Source organism: Hyperolius riggenbachi, chromosome 11 (genome assembly GCF_040937935.1).
Source record: "Hyperolius riggenbachi isolate aHypRig1 chromosome 11, aHypRig1.pri, whole genome shotgun sequence".
NCBI classification, from domain to species: Eukaryota; Metazoa; Chordata; class Amphibia; order Anura; family Hyperoliidae; genus Hyperolius; species Hyperolius riggenbachi.
Genome location: NC_090656.1, coordinates 118,390,109 through 118,409,960, shown reverse-complemented (window position 1 = coordinate 118,409,960; position 19,852 = coordinate 118,390,109). Strand labels below are relative to the sequence as shown.

Below are 19,852 nucleotides of genomic sequence, written 5' to 3'. Positions count from 1 at the left end.
CCAATGGCCCTGCACTGTAAATGCACACCGCATAAATGTGGTAAATTAGTTTTTGTCATATTTGTCATTTGTTCTGCAGTTTTCATAAAACCCCATCACTGAATAATTTTGCTGTAACTTACGGCTTTGCAGTCTTGGTCACTGTGGTGCTCGCATGTTTTGCTCTGTGTTGTGGTTACGAATACTCCCTGAAGCACAGTACACATATAGGTTGTACAAGAGTCACTGGCATCAGATTTAATGTCCCCAATCTTTTAAAGCAAAGAGAGTAAAGGGCAGAGTATGGTTACAAGAGAAAAAAAACACACATTTCAGCCATTTATACAGAGATCAATTAGAAATAAAATATATGTGAATGTACACTTAAAGTGAACCTAAAGTTAAAATACACTGAGGAAATTAATAATTGCTTTGGGATAATTAATCCAGTATAGGACTTTCCCTGAGTCCTATATATATATATTTTTTTTTTTTTAATGGTTAAAAATCAAGGTTTGGCTAGCATGAGTGTTGTTCATTTGGCTTACATCCAGAAAAATAATGACCAACTGGACCAGCTAAGCTTTTTTCACAGTCCTGCTATCTGTGGCATAGCTAGAGATTATAGGGCACCATAGGAAAACTTTTGTGGGACCATCAGATGTAGGCACTCTTAAGCAATGCCACCTGCCCCTCCCCTATGGACATGAGTTAATTGAGCAATTTACATTCTCATGCAAGCAACACTGCACATAGTTCATGGGCACTGGGACAAAGTAAGAGGGTGGAGAGACACAAGAAAGTTAATGGTGAATACATTAAGCACAACATGAAACCACTATGCTCAAGGGCCGCATGGCTATTGCTACATCCCTGCTGCTATCAGAGGTCTTTGCACAGCCACTTAAAAGTTGACCTCTAGTTACCAAAGATAACTGCTTCCCCCACTTTTATTTACAGCCCTGGATTATTAACCCTTACAGTGAAAAAAAGAAAAAGGCAGGTTGCATGCAGTATTAGTCCTATACATACATATGTTAACCTCATAAAGTCACATATCAATTTTAGGTACAATGTTTTAGTCCAAGAGTATTGTTTTTTTAACCTTACCCATCTCACCCTCCTCAGATAACTTACAAATGTAATTCTCAACCCCAAAACTACTCCATGACCAACTACAGAGGTCCTCCTCAACCTCAGGAATCAGTAACCCCATCACCTTAGCACAGAGACCTCAAACACCAACTCTGCTATCTCCCTGCACGTTTCCTTGCCCCACTGATTTCCAAATCTCCTAATAAATCTCTCATTGTCCTTTCTTCCCTGCACCCCCCCCCATCCTCCTTCAGCATCAGGGGCGTAGCTACAATTCACTGGGCTCCATAGCAAATGTTGTGGTTGCCCCCTCCCGCCCCCCCCCCCCCCCCCTTTACCAACCTTCACCCCCTTCTTCCCCAGCCCAACCAACCATCCCCAAACCCACAAGCAAAGATGTGAATGATTACTTTATCTCCCTGACAGTGGTTCCCTCTGTGTCCCTAAACTTTCTCCCCAGTAGCCTGGTGATTCCCTTGTGCCTCTATAGCATTATCTCCCTGCCAGTGGTCCCTTTGTGCCCCTAAAGAATGTGGGTGCTGCAATAGGTGTCCATGTTAATACCTATGAGTAGTGGCTATAATAAGGAATTTAGGTACCAGAAAAGAAATAGTGGGTGCCTCACAGTGGGCGCTGGTGGTGCACGCTATTGTTTATAGGTGCCCAAATTTCCTGTTAGAGCCACTATTCACAGCTATTAATGTGGCACCTATGACAGCACCCTAACTTATTTTGCTTCAATAATAATGGTAGATGGAGGCTACCATAACATTGTGAACAGCTATACAGCCACTTGCCGTGACCACTAGTGCACTGGAATTTGGCTACACTGTAACCAAAACTCAAGCCCTCATAATTATCAGGTGTTGCTGCAGGGGCTACTCCCTGGGAGCAGTAGTACACTAGAGTTTGGCTTCATGGGTGGTGCTACACTGGGGCACTGGTCCCCTGGAAATCACTGGGCCCACCTGAGTGCCCCCCCCCCCCCGCTCAATAACATACAGTTACATTTTTTACAGGCTCCAACAGAACAGTCTGTAAAAGCTCTCCATGTCAGCCTGAGACTATGTATATCAATGATCCAATCACATCCGCACCAATGGAGCCTGAGACTATGTAGACATTAAATAAACCAAGGGTCTTATCTATATGCCATAAATACCTCACAATCCTTGCAGGATCTCTTGTAATTCATGTATCTGGATGACACTTATATTTGTAAAATAAACTCTTTACCTCCTTCTGATTGTATTTTCTAACATTGACAGTCAACAGGAACAGAATCTGAAAAAGGCTTACTAGCTGAAAGCAGTGGTGCTCGGATACCCCCGTTCACAGATTCGACCAAATCCAGTGGTACTTGGATACCCCCGGTCATGGATTCGACCAAATACGGCATGGGTGGGACCAATATCCGTGTGATTTTGACCTTACGAATTCAACTCCGAATTTATCTGTGATTGCTTTCAAAATCCGTAATCACTGGCCGTGATCCGGATGTTCTTTAAAAGTTAATTACACAGCCCCCATACATACTACAACCCCCCAAATTGCATGGGTTATAAAGGTGATAAGGGGCTACAACTTAAAGCAAAAAATTAATTAAATAAATGAAAAAACTTTTAGGTTTTGAAAAAATTGATTTGAAAGTCAAATTAACACTTTAAATGCAGCTATTAATTGGTAATAATTGGTTTTAAACTGGGAAATACACTTTACGCAATCACAGAGACCCTAGCAAACTACAAGCATGCAGGCAGGTGATGGTGAGTCCCAATGGCACCTGGCGGTAGTGGTACCACTGGAGGAGGATGAGTGGACGACACCGCAAAAACACCTAGAGAGGGTTTTTTTTAGCAGCGACAGCAATGACATGGCAGCGGAGTTGTCCGTGGACCCTGGCGATGGGAAGAACGCAGACTTTAGTAGTGAAATAGAACATCAGCAGCTGCAGTAGGAGGACTAAGCGGTCAGTGCGGCAGCACAGAATGACCATGGCACCTCACTGGTGGTACCACAGCATAGTAATGTTGCCCAAAATTATATGTGTCCATGGACCCTGGTGGTGGGAACACAGACTTTAGTAGGGAAACTCCACGGAAGCAAGAGGAGGACTAAGTGGTCAGTGCGGTAGCACAGAACGACCATAATACCTCACTGGGGGTACCACAGCATGGTAATGCTGCCCAAAAATTATATGTGTCTGTGGACCCTGGTGGTTGGAACACAGACTTTAGTAGGGAAACTCTGCCGAAGCAAGAGGAGGACTGAGAGGTCAGCGCAGCAGTACAGAACCCTGGAGGTGGGAACACAGACTTTAGTAGAGAAACTCAGTGGAGGCAAGAGGAGGACTAAGCGGTCAATGCGGCAGCACGGAGCGACCATGGCACCTCACTGGTGGTATCACAACATGGTAATGCTGCCCAAAAATGATATGTGTCCATGGACCGTGGCAGTGGGAACACAGACTTTAGTAGGGAAACTCATCGGAAGCAAGAGGAGGACTAAGCGGTCAGTGCGGCAGCATGGAACGACCATGGCACCTCACTGGCGATACCACAGCATGGTAATGCTGCCCAAAAATTATATGTGTCCGTGGACCCTGGCGGTGGGAACACAGACTGCGGTAGGTAAATGCCGCAGCAGGAGGATCTGCGTGTGTCAGCAGCAGCATATGAGGCTCTGGGACATGACGGGTGTCACCACAGCAGAAAATTAAATGAACCAGGCCAATTAGGAGTACTAGGTTCTAACTTGCATTGTAAAGACAGGCAATATTAAAACTCCCAGCCACTTCATGTCCCCCTGTCACCAACAGCAGGGGCGAGGAACTCACCTTCCACCCAAGTCTAGTTAATTTTGAGGAAGGTGAGTTTGTTCACAGAGTCGTGTGACAGCACAGAGCGCTTCTCGGTGACCATGCCACCGGCCGAACTGAAGCATCGCTCAGAGAGTACACTAGAAGGGGGCAGGACAGGACTTCCAGGGTGTACTGGACAAGCTCCCTCCAGATCTCCAGTCTCTTGACCCAGTACTCCATGGCGTCCACGGGGCTGTCGCCAGTATTAAGCCCGCTGAATGACCCCATGTAGTCATACACCATGCTGGTCAGTCGATGCTGATGCTGGTTGAAAGAGGATGCTGTGGCTGGCACCCCTGCTCTGGGCAGCTGCACTGCATACAGGTTCTTGCTTAGGCTCAGCAGGTCTCCGGGGCGCTTGCTGCTGGTGCTGCTGCTGGAGCCGCTGTTGGTGGTGGCCACAGGCACCTGTTGCTGGGTGGGCAGAACAACAACAGTGGGGGTGGAAGGCTGGGGGAATGCATGTAAGAGTCTGCTCACAAGGGTCTGTTGCAACTCCCTCGTGCGGCGCTTGGTAGTGGATGGCGTCATAAACTCTCCAAGCTTCCCCTCCAGACGCGGGTCCAGCATCAAGGTAATCCAGACTTCCTTTCCTCCGTTTTCCACATTGGGATCACCCGGGGGTCCCTGTGAAGGCAGCGTAATATGTGCGCAGCCATGGGCAAGAGACCGGCATTGTCAGGCAAATCTTCTTCATTGTCGACCCTGAGGACATTCACATCCTCTTCCTGCGCCGAGTCCTCCACCATAGACCTGGAGCAGCGTGTGCATATCACTCCTCTCCTGCACCAGGGAGTAAGGGAGGAGCTGGGAAGACATGGCCCGGGCCAGCAAGCCATTAAGCTTTCTAATTTGCCTGTGACCAGGAGGCAGACATTCTGTATGTACAATAGTTCAAGGTGGAGAAAGTGTGCTGCTTTTTACACTCAATATGTGTGTGGGCCTGCGGACAGACGTAATATCACAGGGGGCATTTTTATTGATTTTTCAGAAAAGAAAAGAAAAAAAATGCACAGATGTCGCAAATACTGAATAGTAAATACAGTAATATAGAGCACAAAAATCAGTGGACAGCGGTCTGCCCACACTACGCACACGCACAACAAACTACTATTACAACTACCAACTACAGAGGTCCTCCTCAACCTCAGGAATCAGTAACCCCATCACCTTAGCACAGAGACCTCATACACCAACTCTATCTCCCTGCACGTTTCCTTGCCCCACTGATTTCCAAATCTCCTAATCTCTCATTGCCCCTTCTTCCCTGCACCCCCCCCCCCCCCCCATCCTCCTTCAGCATCAGGGGCGTAGCTACAATTCACTGGGCTCCATAGCAAATTTTGTGGTTGCCTCCTCCCGCCCCCCCTTAACCAACCTTCACCCCCTTCTTCCCCAGCCCAACCAACCATCCCCAAACCCACAAGCAAAGATGTGAATGATTACTTTATCTCCCTGACAGTGGTTCCCTCTGTGCCCCTAAACTTTCTCCCCAGTAGCCTAGTAATCCCCTTGTGCCTCTATAACATTATCTCCCTGCCAGTGGTCCCTTTGTGCCCCTAAAGAATTTGGGTGCTGCAATAGGTGTCCATGTTAATACCTATGAGTAGTGGCTACAATCTTTTTGAATCCTTGGTGTTATACACCTGTTCTTTATGGATATATATATATATATATATATATATATATATATATATATATATATATATATAGGATCTTCTCATAAAATTAGCATATTGTGATAAAGTTCATTATTTTCTATAATGTACTGATAAACATTAGACTTTCATATATTTTAGATTCAAATACACACAACTGAGGTAGTTCAAGCCTTTTATTGTTTTAATATTGATGATTTTGGCATACAGCTTATGAAAACCCAAATTTCCTATCTCAAAAAATTAGCATATTTCATCCGACCAATAAAAGAAAAGTGTTTTTAAAACAAAAAAAGGCAACCTTCAAATAATTATGTTCAGCTATGCACTCAATACTTGGTTGGGAATCCTTTTGCAGAAATGACTGCTTCAATGCGGCGTGGCATGGAGGCAATCAGCCTGTGGCACTGCTCAGGTGTTATGGAGGCCCAGGATGCTTCGATAGCGGCCTTAAGCTCATCCAGAGTGTTGGGTCTTGCGTCTCTCAACTTTCTCTTCACAATATCCCACAGATTCTCTATGGGGTTCAGGTCAGGAGAGTTGGCAGGCCAATTGAGCACAGTAATACCATGGTCAGTAAACCAATTAACCAGTGGTTTTGGCACTGTGAGCAGGTGCCGAGTCATGCTGAAAAATGAAATCTACATCTCCATAAAGCTTTTCAGCAGATGGAAGCATGAACCCACTTTTGAACCAGAAACAGCGGCAGAAGCGCCTGACCTGGGCTACAGAGAAGCAGCACTGGACTGTTGCTCAGTGGTCCAAAGTACTTTTTTTGGATGAAAGCAACTTTTGCATGTCATTCGGAAATCAATGCCAGAGTCTGGAGGAAGACTGGGGAGAGGGAAATACCAAAATGCCTGAAGTCCAGTGTCAAGTACCCACAGTCAGTGATGGTCTGGGGTGCCATGTCAGCTGCTGGTGTTGGTCCACTGTGTTTTATCAAGGGCAGGGTCAATGCAGCTAGCTATCAGGAGATTTTGGAGCACTTCATGCTGCCATCTGCTGAAAAGCTTTATGGAGATGAAGATTTCATTTTTCAGCACAACCTGGCACCTGCTCACAGTGCCAACACCACTGGTAAATGGTTTACTAACCATGGTATTACTGTGCTCAATTGGCCTGCCAACTCTCCTGACCTGAACCCCAAAGAGAATCTGTGGGATATTGTGAAAAGAAAGTTGAGAGACGCAAGACCCAACACTCTGGATGAGCTTAAGGCCGCCATCGAAGCATCCTGGGCCTCCATAACACCTGAGCAGTGCCACAGGCTGATTGCCTCCATGCCACGCCGCATTGAAGCAGTCATTTCTGCAAAAGGATTCCCGACCAAGTATTGAGTGCATAACTGAACATAATTATTTGAAGGTTGACTTTTTTTGTTTTAAAAACACTTTTATTTTATTGGTCGGATGAAATATGCTAATTTTTTGAGATAGGAAATTTGGGTTTTCATGAGCTGTATGCCAAAATCATCAATATTAAAATAATAAAAGGCTTGAACTACTTCAGTTGTGTGTACTTGAATCTAAACTATATGAAAGTCTAATGTTTATCAGTACATTACAGAAAATAATGAACCTTATCACAATATGCTAATTTTTTGAGAAGATCCTGTATATATATATATATATATATATATATATATATATATATATATATATATATATATATATATTAGTGTTTATATAAATTAATATACTGTATGTATTAACATGTCTGTATATGTAATATTATAGTGATATTTAGGAATAGCATGTGTCATTTTATAAATTGATTGAACTGTAATGAATTGGAACGCATAGAGGGCGGACGCAACCATGCGGTTGCATTTTCTGCCCATGTTACATGTATCGAGGTTGCACTTCCTGCCTGTGGAACGCATTAGTCAGTTATGATGCAACCTTGTGGACGTGTCGCATGCGTACTCATATGGTTAGATGCTACCTTATGGTCACATCCATGAGGTAGGTTAGACGTCACTTCCCGCCCACCCCCTGTTCCCATAGTGACTCTGCTGAGCAGTGCTGATCTGAGCGCTGCCCGACGGGTGTCTAGTACGCGGCCCCATACTAATGATGCAGCATCCCCACCCACTCAAACTCCTATTTAAACACATGAGGTATTCAGTCCACCAGCCTCCATTGAAGCAGACGCATTCTGCGAGCGCGTAGGGCAGCAATCCCCACTCCTGGGCAGCAAATCTACTGGGTAAGCCACTTCTCTCACATATATAATGTTTGCACTATTTTTTGCACTTTGTACAATTCATTGTTGTAGCACTTTACCTTGTAGGAAGCCTCATTAATATTATATATTTTGGACATGTTTGCAGCCAATATACATTTTTTTTTACCCAAAGTTATTTGTACGTTATAGGTGTGGTGTGCTTTTGCATGCCATACAGATTTTTTCACAATTCCTAAAGCTTGATAGAGTTGGGCCGAACGGTTCGCCTGTGAACGGTTCCATGCGAACTTCAGTGGTTCGCGTTCGCGTCCCGCAGGCGAACTTTTGCGGAAGTTCGGTTCGCCCCATAATGCACAATGAGGGTCAACTTTGACCCTCTACATCACAGTCAGCAGGCCCAGTGTAGCCAATTAGGCTACACTAGCCCCTGGAGCCACTCCCCCCCTTATAAAAGGCATGCAGCGGCGGCCATTACGCTCACTCGTGTGCCTGCATTAGTGAGAGTAGGGCGAGCTGCTGCAGACTGTCTCTCATAGGGAAAGATTAGTTAGGCTTAGCTTGTTCCTGGCTGCATACCTGTTCTGTTCAGTGAACCTGCCACTGCATACCTGTTCTGTGAACCCACCACTGCATACCTGTTCTGTGAACCCACCACTGCATACCTGTTCTGTGAACCCACCACTGCATACCTGTTCTGAGAACCCACCACTGCATACCTGTACTGTGAACCCACCACTGCATACCTGTTCTGTGAACCCACCACTGCATACCTGTTCTGTGAACCCACCACTGCATACCTGTTCAGTAAACCTGCCACTGCATACCTGTTCTGTGAACCCACCACTGCATACCTGTTCTGTGAACCCGCCACTGTATACCTGTTCTGTTCAGTGAACCCGCCACTGTATACCTGTTGTGTTCAGTGAACCCGCCACTGTATACCTGTTCAGTGAACCTGCCACTGCATACCTGTTCTGTGAACCCACCACTGTATTCCTGTTTAGTGAACCCGCCACTGCCGTCACTACACAAACAGCTGTTTGCGGTGCGTTACACAGTGAGTTTGGTGTGTCAGTGTGAAGCAGTACCTTAATTACACTACCTGATTGATGTATACACATGCAAGATGTTTTAAAGCACTTTAGGCCTGTCACTTAGCATTCAATGTGATTTCTGCCCTTAAACGCTGCTTTGCGTCAAATCCAGATTTTTCCCGGGGACTTTTGGCATGTATCCCACTCCGCCATGCCCCCCTCCAGGTGTTAGACCCCTTGAAACATCTTTTCCATCACTTTTGTGGCCAGCAGAATTTTTTTTTTCAAAGTTCGCATCCCCATTGAAGTCTATTGCGGTTTGCGAACTTTAACGCGAACCGAACCTTCCGCGGAAGTTCGCGAACCTAAAATCGGAGGTTCGGCCCAACTCTAAAGCTTGAAGCTGACCCAAATACATAAACGCTGGACCGAGTGCAGGCCACTCGACAGCAGAGTGGGAATTGTCAAAGTGTCTAGCAGCTGCTAGTGGTGGCAGAGTGTGTGTTGTGAGGGGCGACAGCTTTGTGTTAGCTTAAATAGGGCTGCTTCCCCTCTCGATCTGGTCAAAACTAAATAACCCCAGTTGGGAACTGTGCCTACAGGCTTGCCGTGGGGCCAGGTCCTGACAGTTACAACTGCCACTTGTGGGGCCCTTGCTCCTACGCCACTAGCTGCAGCAGCTAGTTCTCCCTGGCCAGGCTGGAACTACGGACTAATTGTCAGGCTGGCCAGGGAGGTATTCATGTGCCAGTAGCCAGTAGCAGGATGGTGAGAAAACAGACCCCCCCTCATCATCCTGCTGCTTAAAGTTGTGATGGAGTCTGGGGAGGAAAGGGCAGTGGATGGTGAATACTTGCTGGGGGAGGGGGGAATTTTACTACATTTTATAATTGGCAGTGACCTACCGTGGAGACTGGGTACCCTCTAGGCTATGGCCCCATGGCTGTTATGGCTCTCCCTAAGCCACTGTTCAGCATCCCAGCATGTCACCTGATCATTTTCCCTACACTCAACCATTGTCAGAATGGTCAGAAAGGGTTAATGGCTGTAACAGCCACCAGTGTTGCTCTTCACGAGCTCGTGATCATGGGTAACCCGTGATCATGAGCAGTTTTTCCTGATCGGATTCCAAATTCGTGACCGCCTCTCGATCACGCACGGATTCAGTTCCGAATGCACGCGTGATTGTGGTCCAAATCCGGCTTATGATCATGGATTTAACTGTGATCACGCCGTTATTGTTACCTGAAAACCCACCGACTTTAACGGTTAATAGCAAACACAAAATTTGCCAGATATGTTAAGAAGAATAGTGGGAACTAGAGAATTTTTTTTTCAAAAAGACTTTATAGTTTTTGAGAAAATCAATTTTAAAGTTTAAAGGGAAAAAGTATACATTTAAATGCGGTAAATGACAGTTAATGTATTTACCTCATTTAAATGTATACTTTTTTCCTATGAAACTTTAAAATCGATTTTCTCAAAAACTATACGGATTCTGCTTGTAATTACAGCTAAAATCGAGTCGAATTTGGAAGTCCACATCAAATCCGGATCACGGCGTATCCGGATTTCGATACTGCCGTGGTCGGATTTACTCAAATCGTAATTCGGGGTTTTTGAGCATCACTGACAGACACATTTCCCTCCTATCAATATGAAATCAGGTGAAATTGGTTTGAAGGAAGTGGTGCACAGCCTAGAACAGGCATGGGCAAACTTGGCCCTCCAGCTGATGAGGAACTACAAGTCCCACAATGCATTGCAGGAGTCTGACAGCCACAGTCATGACTCATAAAGGCAAATCCATTGTGGGATTTGTAGTTCCTTAACCACTTGCCGACCGCCCACAGCCGATGGGACCGCAATATGCCCATCGGCGGTGCGTCCTTTCGGCTCTGCGGGGCAGCGATCGCGTCACTGGTGATGCGTGCTGCCCCTGGCAACAGGCTCTGCCCACCCGCGACAACATCCCGCCAGCCGTACGGAAGCGCCCGCGGGATGTTAACCCCCGATATGCCACAATACAAGTGTATAATACGCTTTGTATACAAAGCGTATTATACAGGCTGCCTCCTGCCCTGGTGGTCCCACCAGGGCAGGCTGCTGCTAACATAGTCTGCACCCAAACGCACTGATCTGCCCCCCCCCCCCCCCCGTGACCCCTGATCGCCCACAGCACCCCTTTAGACCCCCACCTGCCCACCCCTCAGACCACTGTTTGCACTCAATCACCCCCCTAATTACCCATCAATCACTACCTGTCACTATATGCCAACGCTATTTTTGTTTTATTCCCTAAACTGCCCCCTGGGGACTCCTGATCACCCCCCCCCCCGTGTACTGTATGCATCTATCCCCCTGTAATAACCCACTGATCACCTGTCACTCACCCATCAATCACCCCCTGTCACTGCCACCCATCAATCAGCCCCTAACCTGCCCCTTGCGGGCAATATGATCACCCACCCACACCATCAGATCGCCCGCAGACCAGACGTCAGATCACCTCCCAAGTGCATTGTTTACATCTGTTCTCTCCTCTAAACACCCACAAAAATAGAAATGAACTATGCAGCGCCGGCTGCAGCAGGTCCGCTTACCCTGGAGGTGCTGGTGTCCGCTAAGCAAGGCTGGGCTCAGAAACTGTCTGTAACGTACCCCATGCGTCGCTCTAAGCGCGTGTTACGCTTAGAGTGACGTCATGTAAACAAACTCATGGCCGCCATCTTGTGGCAAAAAAGTAATACTACAACTAAAAGTTAAAAAAAATGAAAATCAACACACATTTACATTATAAACATATTGTTTACCTCCCACCCTCCCAAAACTACCCAAATAAAATGTTTAATATAAAAAAACAAAAAACATTACAATAAAATAAAAAAAAAAAACATGTAAGTATTTACCTAAGGGTCTAAACTTTTTAAATATCAATGTAAAGATGAAATATTTCTATATTTTTATTATTTTAAACTTGTAAATAGTGATAGATGCAAAACGGAAAAAATGCACCTTTATTTCCAAATACAATATTGTCACCATACATTGTGATAGGGACATAATTTTAACGGTGTAATAACCGGGACATATGGGCAAATACAATACGTGAGTTTTAATTATAAAGGCATGTATTATTTTAAAACTATAATGGCTGAAAACTGAGAAATAATCAATTTTTTCCGTTTTTTTCTTATTCTTCCTGTTAAAATGCATTTACAGTAAAGTGGCTCTTAGCAAAATGTACCCCCCCCCCCCCCCCAAGAAAGCCTAATTGGTGGCGGAAAAAACAAGATATAGATCAGTTCATTGTGATAAGTAGTGATAAAGTTATAGGCTAATGAATGGGAGATGAACATTTCTCAAGTGAAAACGACGGAACGCGAATGGGTTAAAGGAATACTTAAGTCAAAATCAAAAAATGATTTTTACTCACCTGGGGCATCCCTCAGCCCCCTGAAGTTGTATGGTGCCCTCGCAGCCTCGCTCCGATCCTCCTGTCCCCGCCGGCGGCTACTTCTGGGTTCGTCGACAGCCGCCGACAGGCTGGGAACGCAAGTAATTTTCCGCGTTCCCAGCCGCTATATCACCCTCTATGCTGCTATAGCGTATATGTTGTACGCTATAGCAGCATAGAGGGTGATATAGCGGCTGGGAACCCGAAAAATCGTGTTCCCAGCCTGTCGGCAGCTGTCGCCGAACCCGGACGTAGCCGTAAGGGGTAGAAAGACTGTGGTCCTCAAGTGGTTAAAGAGAACCCGTGGCGGGGTTCTTACATTGCAATCTGCATAGAGAGGCTGGGTCTGTCTATAGAGCTCAGCCTCTGTTGCTAGTTAGTTTCCTCCAAAGCCTACCCTGTGCGCTGTCAGACTCCATAAAACACAGCCACGCTGGTGACACGCAGCGTGTCACAGCTGGCTGTGTTTATCTCACTAATGCCAGTCTCGCCGCTCGCCCCGCCTCCTGAATCTCTCCGGTCCCCGCCCATGTCCCTTCCCTCCCCGCTGATTGGAGGGAAGAGACGTGGGCGGTGACCAGAGCGATTCAGGAGGCAGGGAGCAGCCGAGACTGACATTCCTGAGGTAAACACAGCCGCATAGCGTGACTGTGTTTTATGGGGTCTGAAGGCGCGCAGGGGGGTCTTTGGAGGAAACTAACTAGCAACAGAGGCTGCGCTCTATAGACAGACCCAGCCTCTGTATGCGGATTGCGATGTAAGAACCCCGCCTCGGGTTCTCTTTAACAGCTGGAGGGCCAAGTTTGCCCATGCCTGGCCTAATGTAACTTCACAACCACAGGCTGACCCTGCCGCGTGGTGTTCTCATTTTTAGTGATGACGTCTTTTGAGCATGCACCAGATGCCAGAGCACTTTTGCAGACAAAGACTACAAGTAATAGCAAAGGCAGTCATATAACATCTGTATACTATCAGGCAGGGACAAGCCGAGGCAGAAGCGAGAGAGGCTCCAGCCTCAGGGCGCAGTGTAGGAGTGGATGCAAAATTCATTCAGCTATCATTCCCCTATTGTGTTTGAAGCAGAGAGAAATAAGAAAAGGGGATACATGGCAGTGACTGCAAGCCAGATAACTACAGATTAAGGTGTTGTGGGGGTTGGGGGCCAGGGGCAGCTCTTACTCTAATAGCAATCAGTGTGTGATGGCTGGGGTGGGAGGGATGGAGGGGAGCACTTTGGGGTCTCAGCCTTGGGTGCTAGAGGACCTTGTCCCGCCTCTGCTATTAGGAATTAAACATACTGAAGATGCTTTCACTGTTGCTGCTGTCTATATCTTATTGGCCAGACTGGCTCATTGGCCCATTTAGCTCACCCTTTACCATAGTAAACTCCCTCGCCCCTTGCCGCACCGCTCCATGCTTAGCTGGAAACATTTGTGAGCTTGCATACACTACCTCAGTAGCAAAATATTTATTTTCTATCCCTTTCAATATGTAGGTACTTTTAGCTACTTTTTTTTATATATACGAGGCAGAGATGTGAAGACACATCTACAAGATTCTGGTGGAGGAAATGTTTATTTCTCAGTTCCAAAGCATGCAATAGCAAGTACATAAAATTCCTGGCATGCTCTGTAAGAACAGCAAAACTTTTCAGTACCTGCATTGTTTGTACTTGTCCATCCGCTGTCACATAAACACATGCATTCTGAACACACTGTCCACAACATTCACTGGGATCTTTTTTAAACACAAAACCCTGGAAGAAGAGGACAATAGCATTAGTAATTTATTGCACAGCATGGTTTGTCTTTGTAAACTTTGCTAAGCGAAAAAATCATCATCACACTCTTGTTTTTGAAGTTCACTTACTGATAAAGCCAAAAACCACCATGTTCAGCTACACTGACCAAGCCATAGAAACATCTGCATGTTAGAGTACACAGACTTTGTTTCAAATGACATTTTAACATTGGATATAATGCTGGTTGACTTAACGTGTACCTGAGAAAAGTAGTATCTCAGGTACCATACTTACCTGGGGCTTCCTTTAGAGCTGCTCGTTCCTTGCCATCTCCCCAGGTGGCTCCGGTACCAGGCAATTCAGCCCGAAAGTCTGGCCGAGTTGCAGTGATGATCGTAATTAGCTAAATATGTTTACGCAAAATTTCACGCACATTTTCACATTTACATTTATATGTAATTACGATTTGTACATTGAATTGACTTAGTAAAGTGATTCATAACTTTGCCTAAAATTTTGCATAATTTTTGTGTAATTTTGTGCCGACTTTGGCAGTGAATAGCAAAGCCCCTATACGTGGTAGTGACACCAAAATTGCTACATACAGTATGTTAAGAAGAATAGTGGGTATAAGTAAAAAAAAATCCAAAAAAACCTTGTAGTAAAAATGCAAAGAAAAAGTGTTTTTTAAACTAAAAAAAAAAAAAAAGACAGTTTAAAAACCATTTTCTTTGCATGTTTAAAATCAATTTTCTCAAAAACTACATCTTTTTGAAAAATGTCTTCTTTTTTTTTTTTTAATTGAACCCAATATTCTCCATAACAAACGAATGGATTGGTCTCGAGAAAGCCCTAATCAAGGGGCGAAACGGCCGTCGACTTTCCTCCGCACCTCATATTACGCATGTGCCTGATAAGTATCATAATTTTTATTACTACAATTGTATGTCAGCTTTTTTTTACAATGGATTTCATTAAAAGTTAATGTTTTATGGCTATGGTGAGTTGCTCCTGGAGCTTTTACTTCTCTTTGAACCCAACAATACCAGTTGCCTGGCAGCCCTGCTGATCTATTTGGCTGCAGTAGTGTAGGAATAAAACCGGAAACAAGCATGCACTTAATCTTGTCAGAACTCACAATAGTGTCAGAAACACCTGATCTGCTACATGCTTGTTCAGGGTCTATGGCTACAAGTATTAGAGGTAGAGGATCAGCAGGATGCCAGGCAACTTTAAGGAAATAAATATAGCAGCCTCCATATACCTCATTTCAGTTGTCCTTTAAGATGTGTGGCAGGCTGCCTTGTAGCAATTATACTGGACACATACAAAGATAAGCTGCATTTACAGCTGTTGACTTATGGTGCTATTGGGTGCTAGGGCAACCACCTCTTTATTATTTAGTTCCACAGATATACCTAAACTAAAAATATCCACTCCAAATAGTTGACAAAAACCTGAACATACTTTTCTAAAATATTAATCCCTGTGTAAAATGTCAACATACAAGGCGCATACGCAAAGATACAAAACACCCAAGCACACATACAGCAAGTTGTATTTTGTTTGTTATATTTGAAAATTAGTTATTTACAGTTTTTAACTGTATATTCGTATACATTTGCTAATGAACTTTCTTCTGTATTTTTGCTTGCTACCCAATTTGCCTTTTACTGTTTTTTTTTTAAATTTATATTTTTATTCTTACTATAAGAAGCAAGTTTTTTCATAATTTCCTTGGAGCTTACAATTTGACAGTCTTCTTCACTTTTGACAGCGCAAGTCTCATTTAATACAGTTGTCAAAAGTAGTCCATTAATACTTGTACAAGTGTAGGTTGTGCAGTTGTCATTCGATGTGGAAGTGTCATTTTCCTATAAAGAAAATAAAGATAAGGGGGGGGGGGGGGGGTTAGTAATTAGTAACAGGGAATGCACACATATTAATTCAAGTATGAATACTACTTTTGCCTAACGCATAAGCAGAGTCACAGCAGCAGGTGGGCCACACCATAAAAAATCACTATAAGAGTATAAAAGTACATTTTTAATAGTAGCCACAGTCATAGATGAATTTCTGTAACTAGACCAAGGGAAGAGCAAGCAAGAACACATGTTCAATATTGTAAATTGGGCCTTTCTTTATTTATGCATTTTTGTAAGGAAGGGCCCTTTTTTTCAGCCTTTGGTCATACATTTTTCAAATAAAAGGAGCAGTAATAATGCCATATTAAGGTGCAAGAATGGAATGACGATTGCAGGAGCGAATCATTTGATCCCAGAATGCACTGTAAAGGCCTGGAGCCAAAATGTAGGAGATCCCAACCCAGGCAAATATAGCCTATAGGACGCTCCAGACTATAAGACGGACTCAGGTTTAGAGGTTAAAAACAAGGGAAAAAAATAAATATATTTAACCTGGTGCGTCTATGGTCCAGGGGTGTCGTATAGATGTGTTCCCCTCAATTATTTTGTCCCCATGTATCCTCCTGTCACCCCAGTGTCCTTTCTGGCCCCTGTATCCCCTCTGGCTGGTGCCCCCTGTGTTTTTTTTTATGTGTCTCACTGGCCCCTCCTGTGTCCCTTCTGAGCCTGTGCCAGTTTCCTCATGTGTCCCATCTCCCCTCTGTGCCGTAGAGGCACAGGGGGACACCGGACACAGAAGGGAAGCTGGGACACAGGAAGGCACGGGGCCAGTGAGACACAGGGGACACCAGCCAGAAGGGAGAGAGGAGGACACCAGGGTCACAGGGCAGCAATGGAAGACAGCGGAGGCACTTATGGGGACACCTTTGGACCATAAGACACACTGACTTTTTACCCCCATTTTTGGGGTCTTATGGTCCAAAAAATACAGTAAATAGAGAAGTGGAGGGAGGGCTAGGGAGAGCTAGTAGGAAGAACTGTGTATGATTCGGGGACAGATTCAGGAACAGGGTATAGATGTAGGCCTGTGTGTACTAGTCTGTGAGTGTGTGTGACAGGGTTTACTAGCATCCAGCACACTTGCACTGTCACATTGTGTAGTGCTGTGACAGGGTGTACCTACTTATCCAGCACACTTACAGTGTCATAAACGCTGTGTGCACTGTACTGTGACACAGGCTATACTATCCATCCAGCAGACTTGCACTGTAACATTGTGTGCACTGTACTGTGACACAGGCTATACTATCCATCCAGCAGACTTGCACTGTAACATTGTGTGCACTGTACTGTGACACAGACTATACTATCCATCCAGCAGACTTGCACTGTAACATTGTGTGCACTGTACTGTGACACAGGCTATACTATCCATCCAGCAGACTTGCACTGTAACATTGTGTGCACTGTATTGTGACACAGGCTATACTATCCATCCAGCAGACTTGCACTGTAACATTGTGTGCACTGTACTGTGACACAGGCTATACTATCCATCCAGCAGACTTGCACTGTAACATTGTGTGCACTGTATTGTGACACAGGCTATACTATCCATCCAGCAGACTTGCACTGTAACATTGTGTGCACTGTATTGTGACACAGGCTATGCTATCCATCCAGCAGACTTGCACTGTAACATTGTGTGCACTGTATTGTGACACAGGCTATGCTATCCATCCAGCAGACTTGCACTGTAACATTGTGTGCACTGTACTGTGACACAGGCTATACTATCCATCCAGCAGACTTGCACTGTAACATTGTGTGCACTGTATTGTGACACAGGCTATACTATCCATCCAGCAGACTTGCACTGTAACATTGTGTGCACTGTATTGTGATGCAGGCTATGCTATCCATCCAGCAGACTTGCACTGTAACATTGTGTGCACTGTACTGTGACACAGGCTATACTATCCATCCAGCAGACTTGCACTGTAACATTGTGTGCACTGTATTGTGACACAGGCTATACTATCCATCCAGCAGACTTGCACTGTAACATTGTGTGCACTGTATTGTGATGCAGGCTATGCTATCCATCCAGCAGACTTGCACTGTAACATTGTGTGCACTGTGACACAGGCTATACTATCCATCCAGTAGACCCACACTGTCTTTAGCATTTTGTGCACTTAGTGTCACACAATTTTGCCCTGAGCGACCTGAGCAGCCACACTGGGTGCCTTAATATTCTTCATAGAAGGAGTGCTGAAACTGGCAGCAAAGCTCCACCCCCAAAATTGCAGTGAGTCTACGCCTCCAAAACTGCTGCAAAGCTCAACTGATCAGCCCCCATGAAGAGATTATTTCCCCCCTGTGGCAGCTGAAGAGGTCACCTCTCCCCTGAACATTCTACATGGTGGGGCTCTCTCACCACATAATCCGCTTTCTGACTTTCCAATACTATAGGGATCTCTGGCTGCCTATTAGGGGGGGGGGGTGGAAGCTCACTGGCTACCTATACTAGAGATCTCTCTGGCTACCAAAAGTATATTGGGGGGTTTACTGGCTACCTATACTAGGGGTTCTCTGGCTACCTATACTGGGGGGGGGGGTCTCTGGCTACCTATACTGGGTGGGCTCTCTGGCCAACTATATTGGGGGGGGGCTCTCTGGCCACCTATCTCTGGCCACCTATACTGGTGGGGCTCTCTCTTGGCACCTATACTGCGGGGGCTATCTGACTACCTATACTGAGGGGGCTCTCTGGTACTTATACTGGGAGGAGGGGGCTCTCTGGCTATCTATACTGAGGGGGCTCTCTGGTACCTGTACTGGGGGGCTCTATGGCTACCTGTACTGGGTGGGGGCACACAGTAACTTTTCCCTCAACGATCATGCATCAGTTGTTATGGCAACAGTTTGGGACACAATTGCTATATAGACATGCTTCTCTGCTATACCAGAGCAGCCTGTATTGAGGGGAGGAGGGGCGCATGAACGAGTGGTTTTTGAAGGACTGGGTAAGCAAAAACACAATGAGGAATATTCAGAAAATAGTGGTAAAATTGCCATGTCCAGGCAGGGTTACCTATGCAAGTTGTATATTAGCGCAGCCTGTATTATTCAAGTAATGTGCGTATTGCTACTGTAAGGTGTGTTACACAACTGCAGTAAGTAAAAGTAAAATTGCATTGCACTTCATACACACCGCAATTTTACCTCAATTTATTGAATATGTCCGAGTATGCTCATTTGGCGCTCATTTGATTTTATAGCATAATGACTCGGTGTGGTGGCCAAAATCCTGGGGAAGGGGGGGCACCAAAGTCACGTTACACTCAGGGCATTGTGAGACCTAAGGCCTGCCTTGTGACACAGGCTACAATATCCATCCACACAGACAGACTAAACTAACTATCCACCAGCAGACTTGCACTGTAACATTGTGTGTACTGCGACATACAGTACTATCTATCTAGCAGGCTTACACTGTCACAATACAATGTAGCAACAACCTTATTTTCTTGGGTCTGTCCCCCAACCAGTGCTGGGCCGAAATTACGCATGAGCGTAATTACACATCGTAATTTAATGTAAATTTACGCGTAAGTGTTACGCGTAACTTACGGTCTTACGCGTAATTATTTACGCGTAAGACCGTAAGTGGTATCGTAATTACACTGTCTACCGTAATTGCTAGGCATGCGTAATTTTACAAACACTTACGCATAATTTTACGCGTAATTACTAACGTAAAATCTCCCATTTTCTAAGAGTAGCCAATCAGTCAACATCCTAAGCAACCAATAGTATCTTCTCCCGCCCTTCAGTATAAGCGTACGTTTTGACGCATACGAATGATATGTACGCAATAACTGTCACATTGACGGCTATTGCGTACATATCGTCCGCATGCGTCAAAAAATTTCGCATTAATGGGTATTACGGCACTACGCGTAACATC

General features: G+C 45.1%; 1 protein-coding gene across 1 annotated transcript in view; it reads right to left on the bottom strand.

Annotated features, from left to right (window-relative positions):
• LOC137539091 (hemocytin-like) overlaps positions 1–19,852 on the bottom strand; it is a 207,839-nt gene that overhangs the window by 69,808 nt on the left and 118,179 nt on the right. Inside the window, exons 12-14 of the mRNA XM_068261570.1 lie at positions 15,763–15,888; positions 13,931–14,029; positions 123–251 (exon numbers count right to left, since the gene is read on the bottom strand). Coding sequence (XP_068117671.1) covers positions 123–251; positions 13,931–14,029; positions 15,763–15,888 — 354 coding nt within the window. The remainder of the gene's footprint in view (positions 1–122; positions 252–13,930; positions 14,030–15,762; positions 15,889–19,852) is intronic.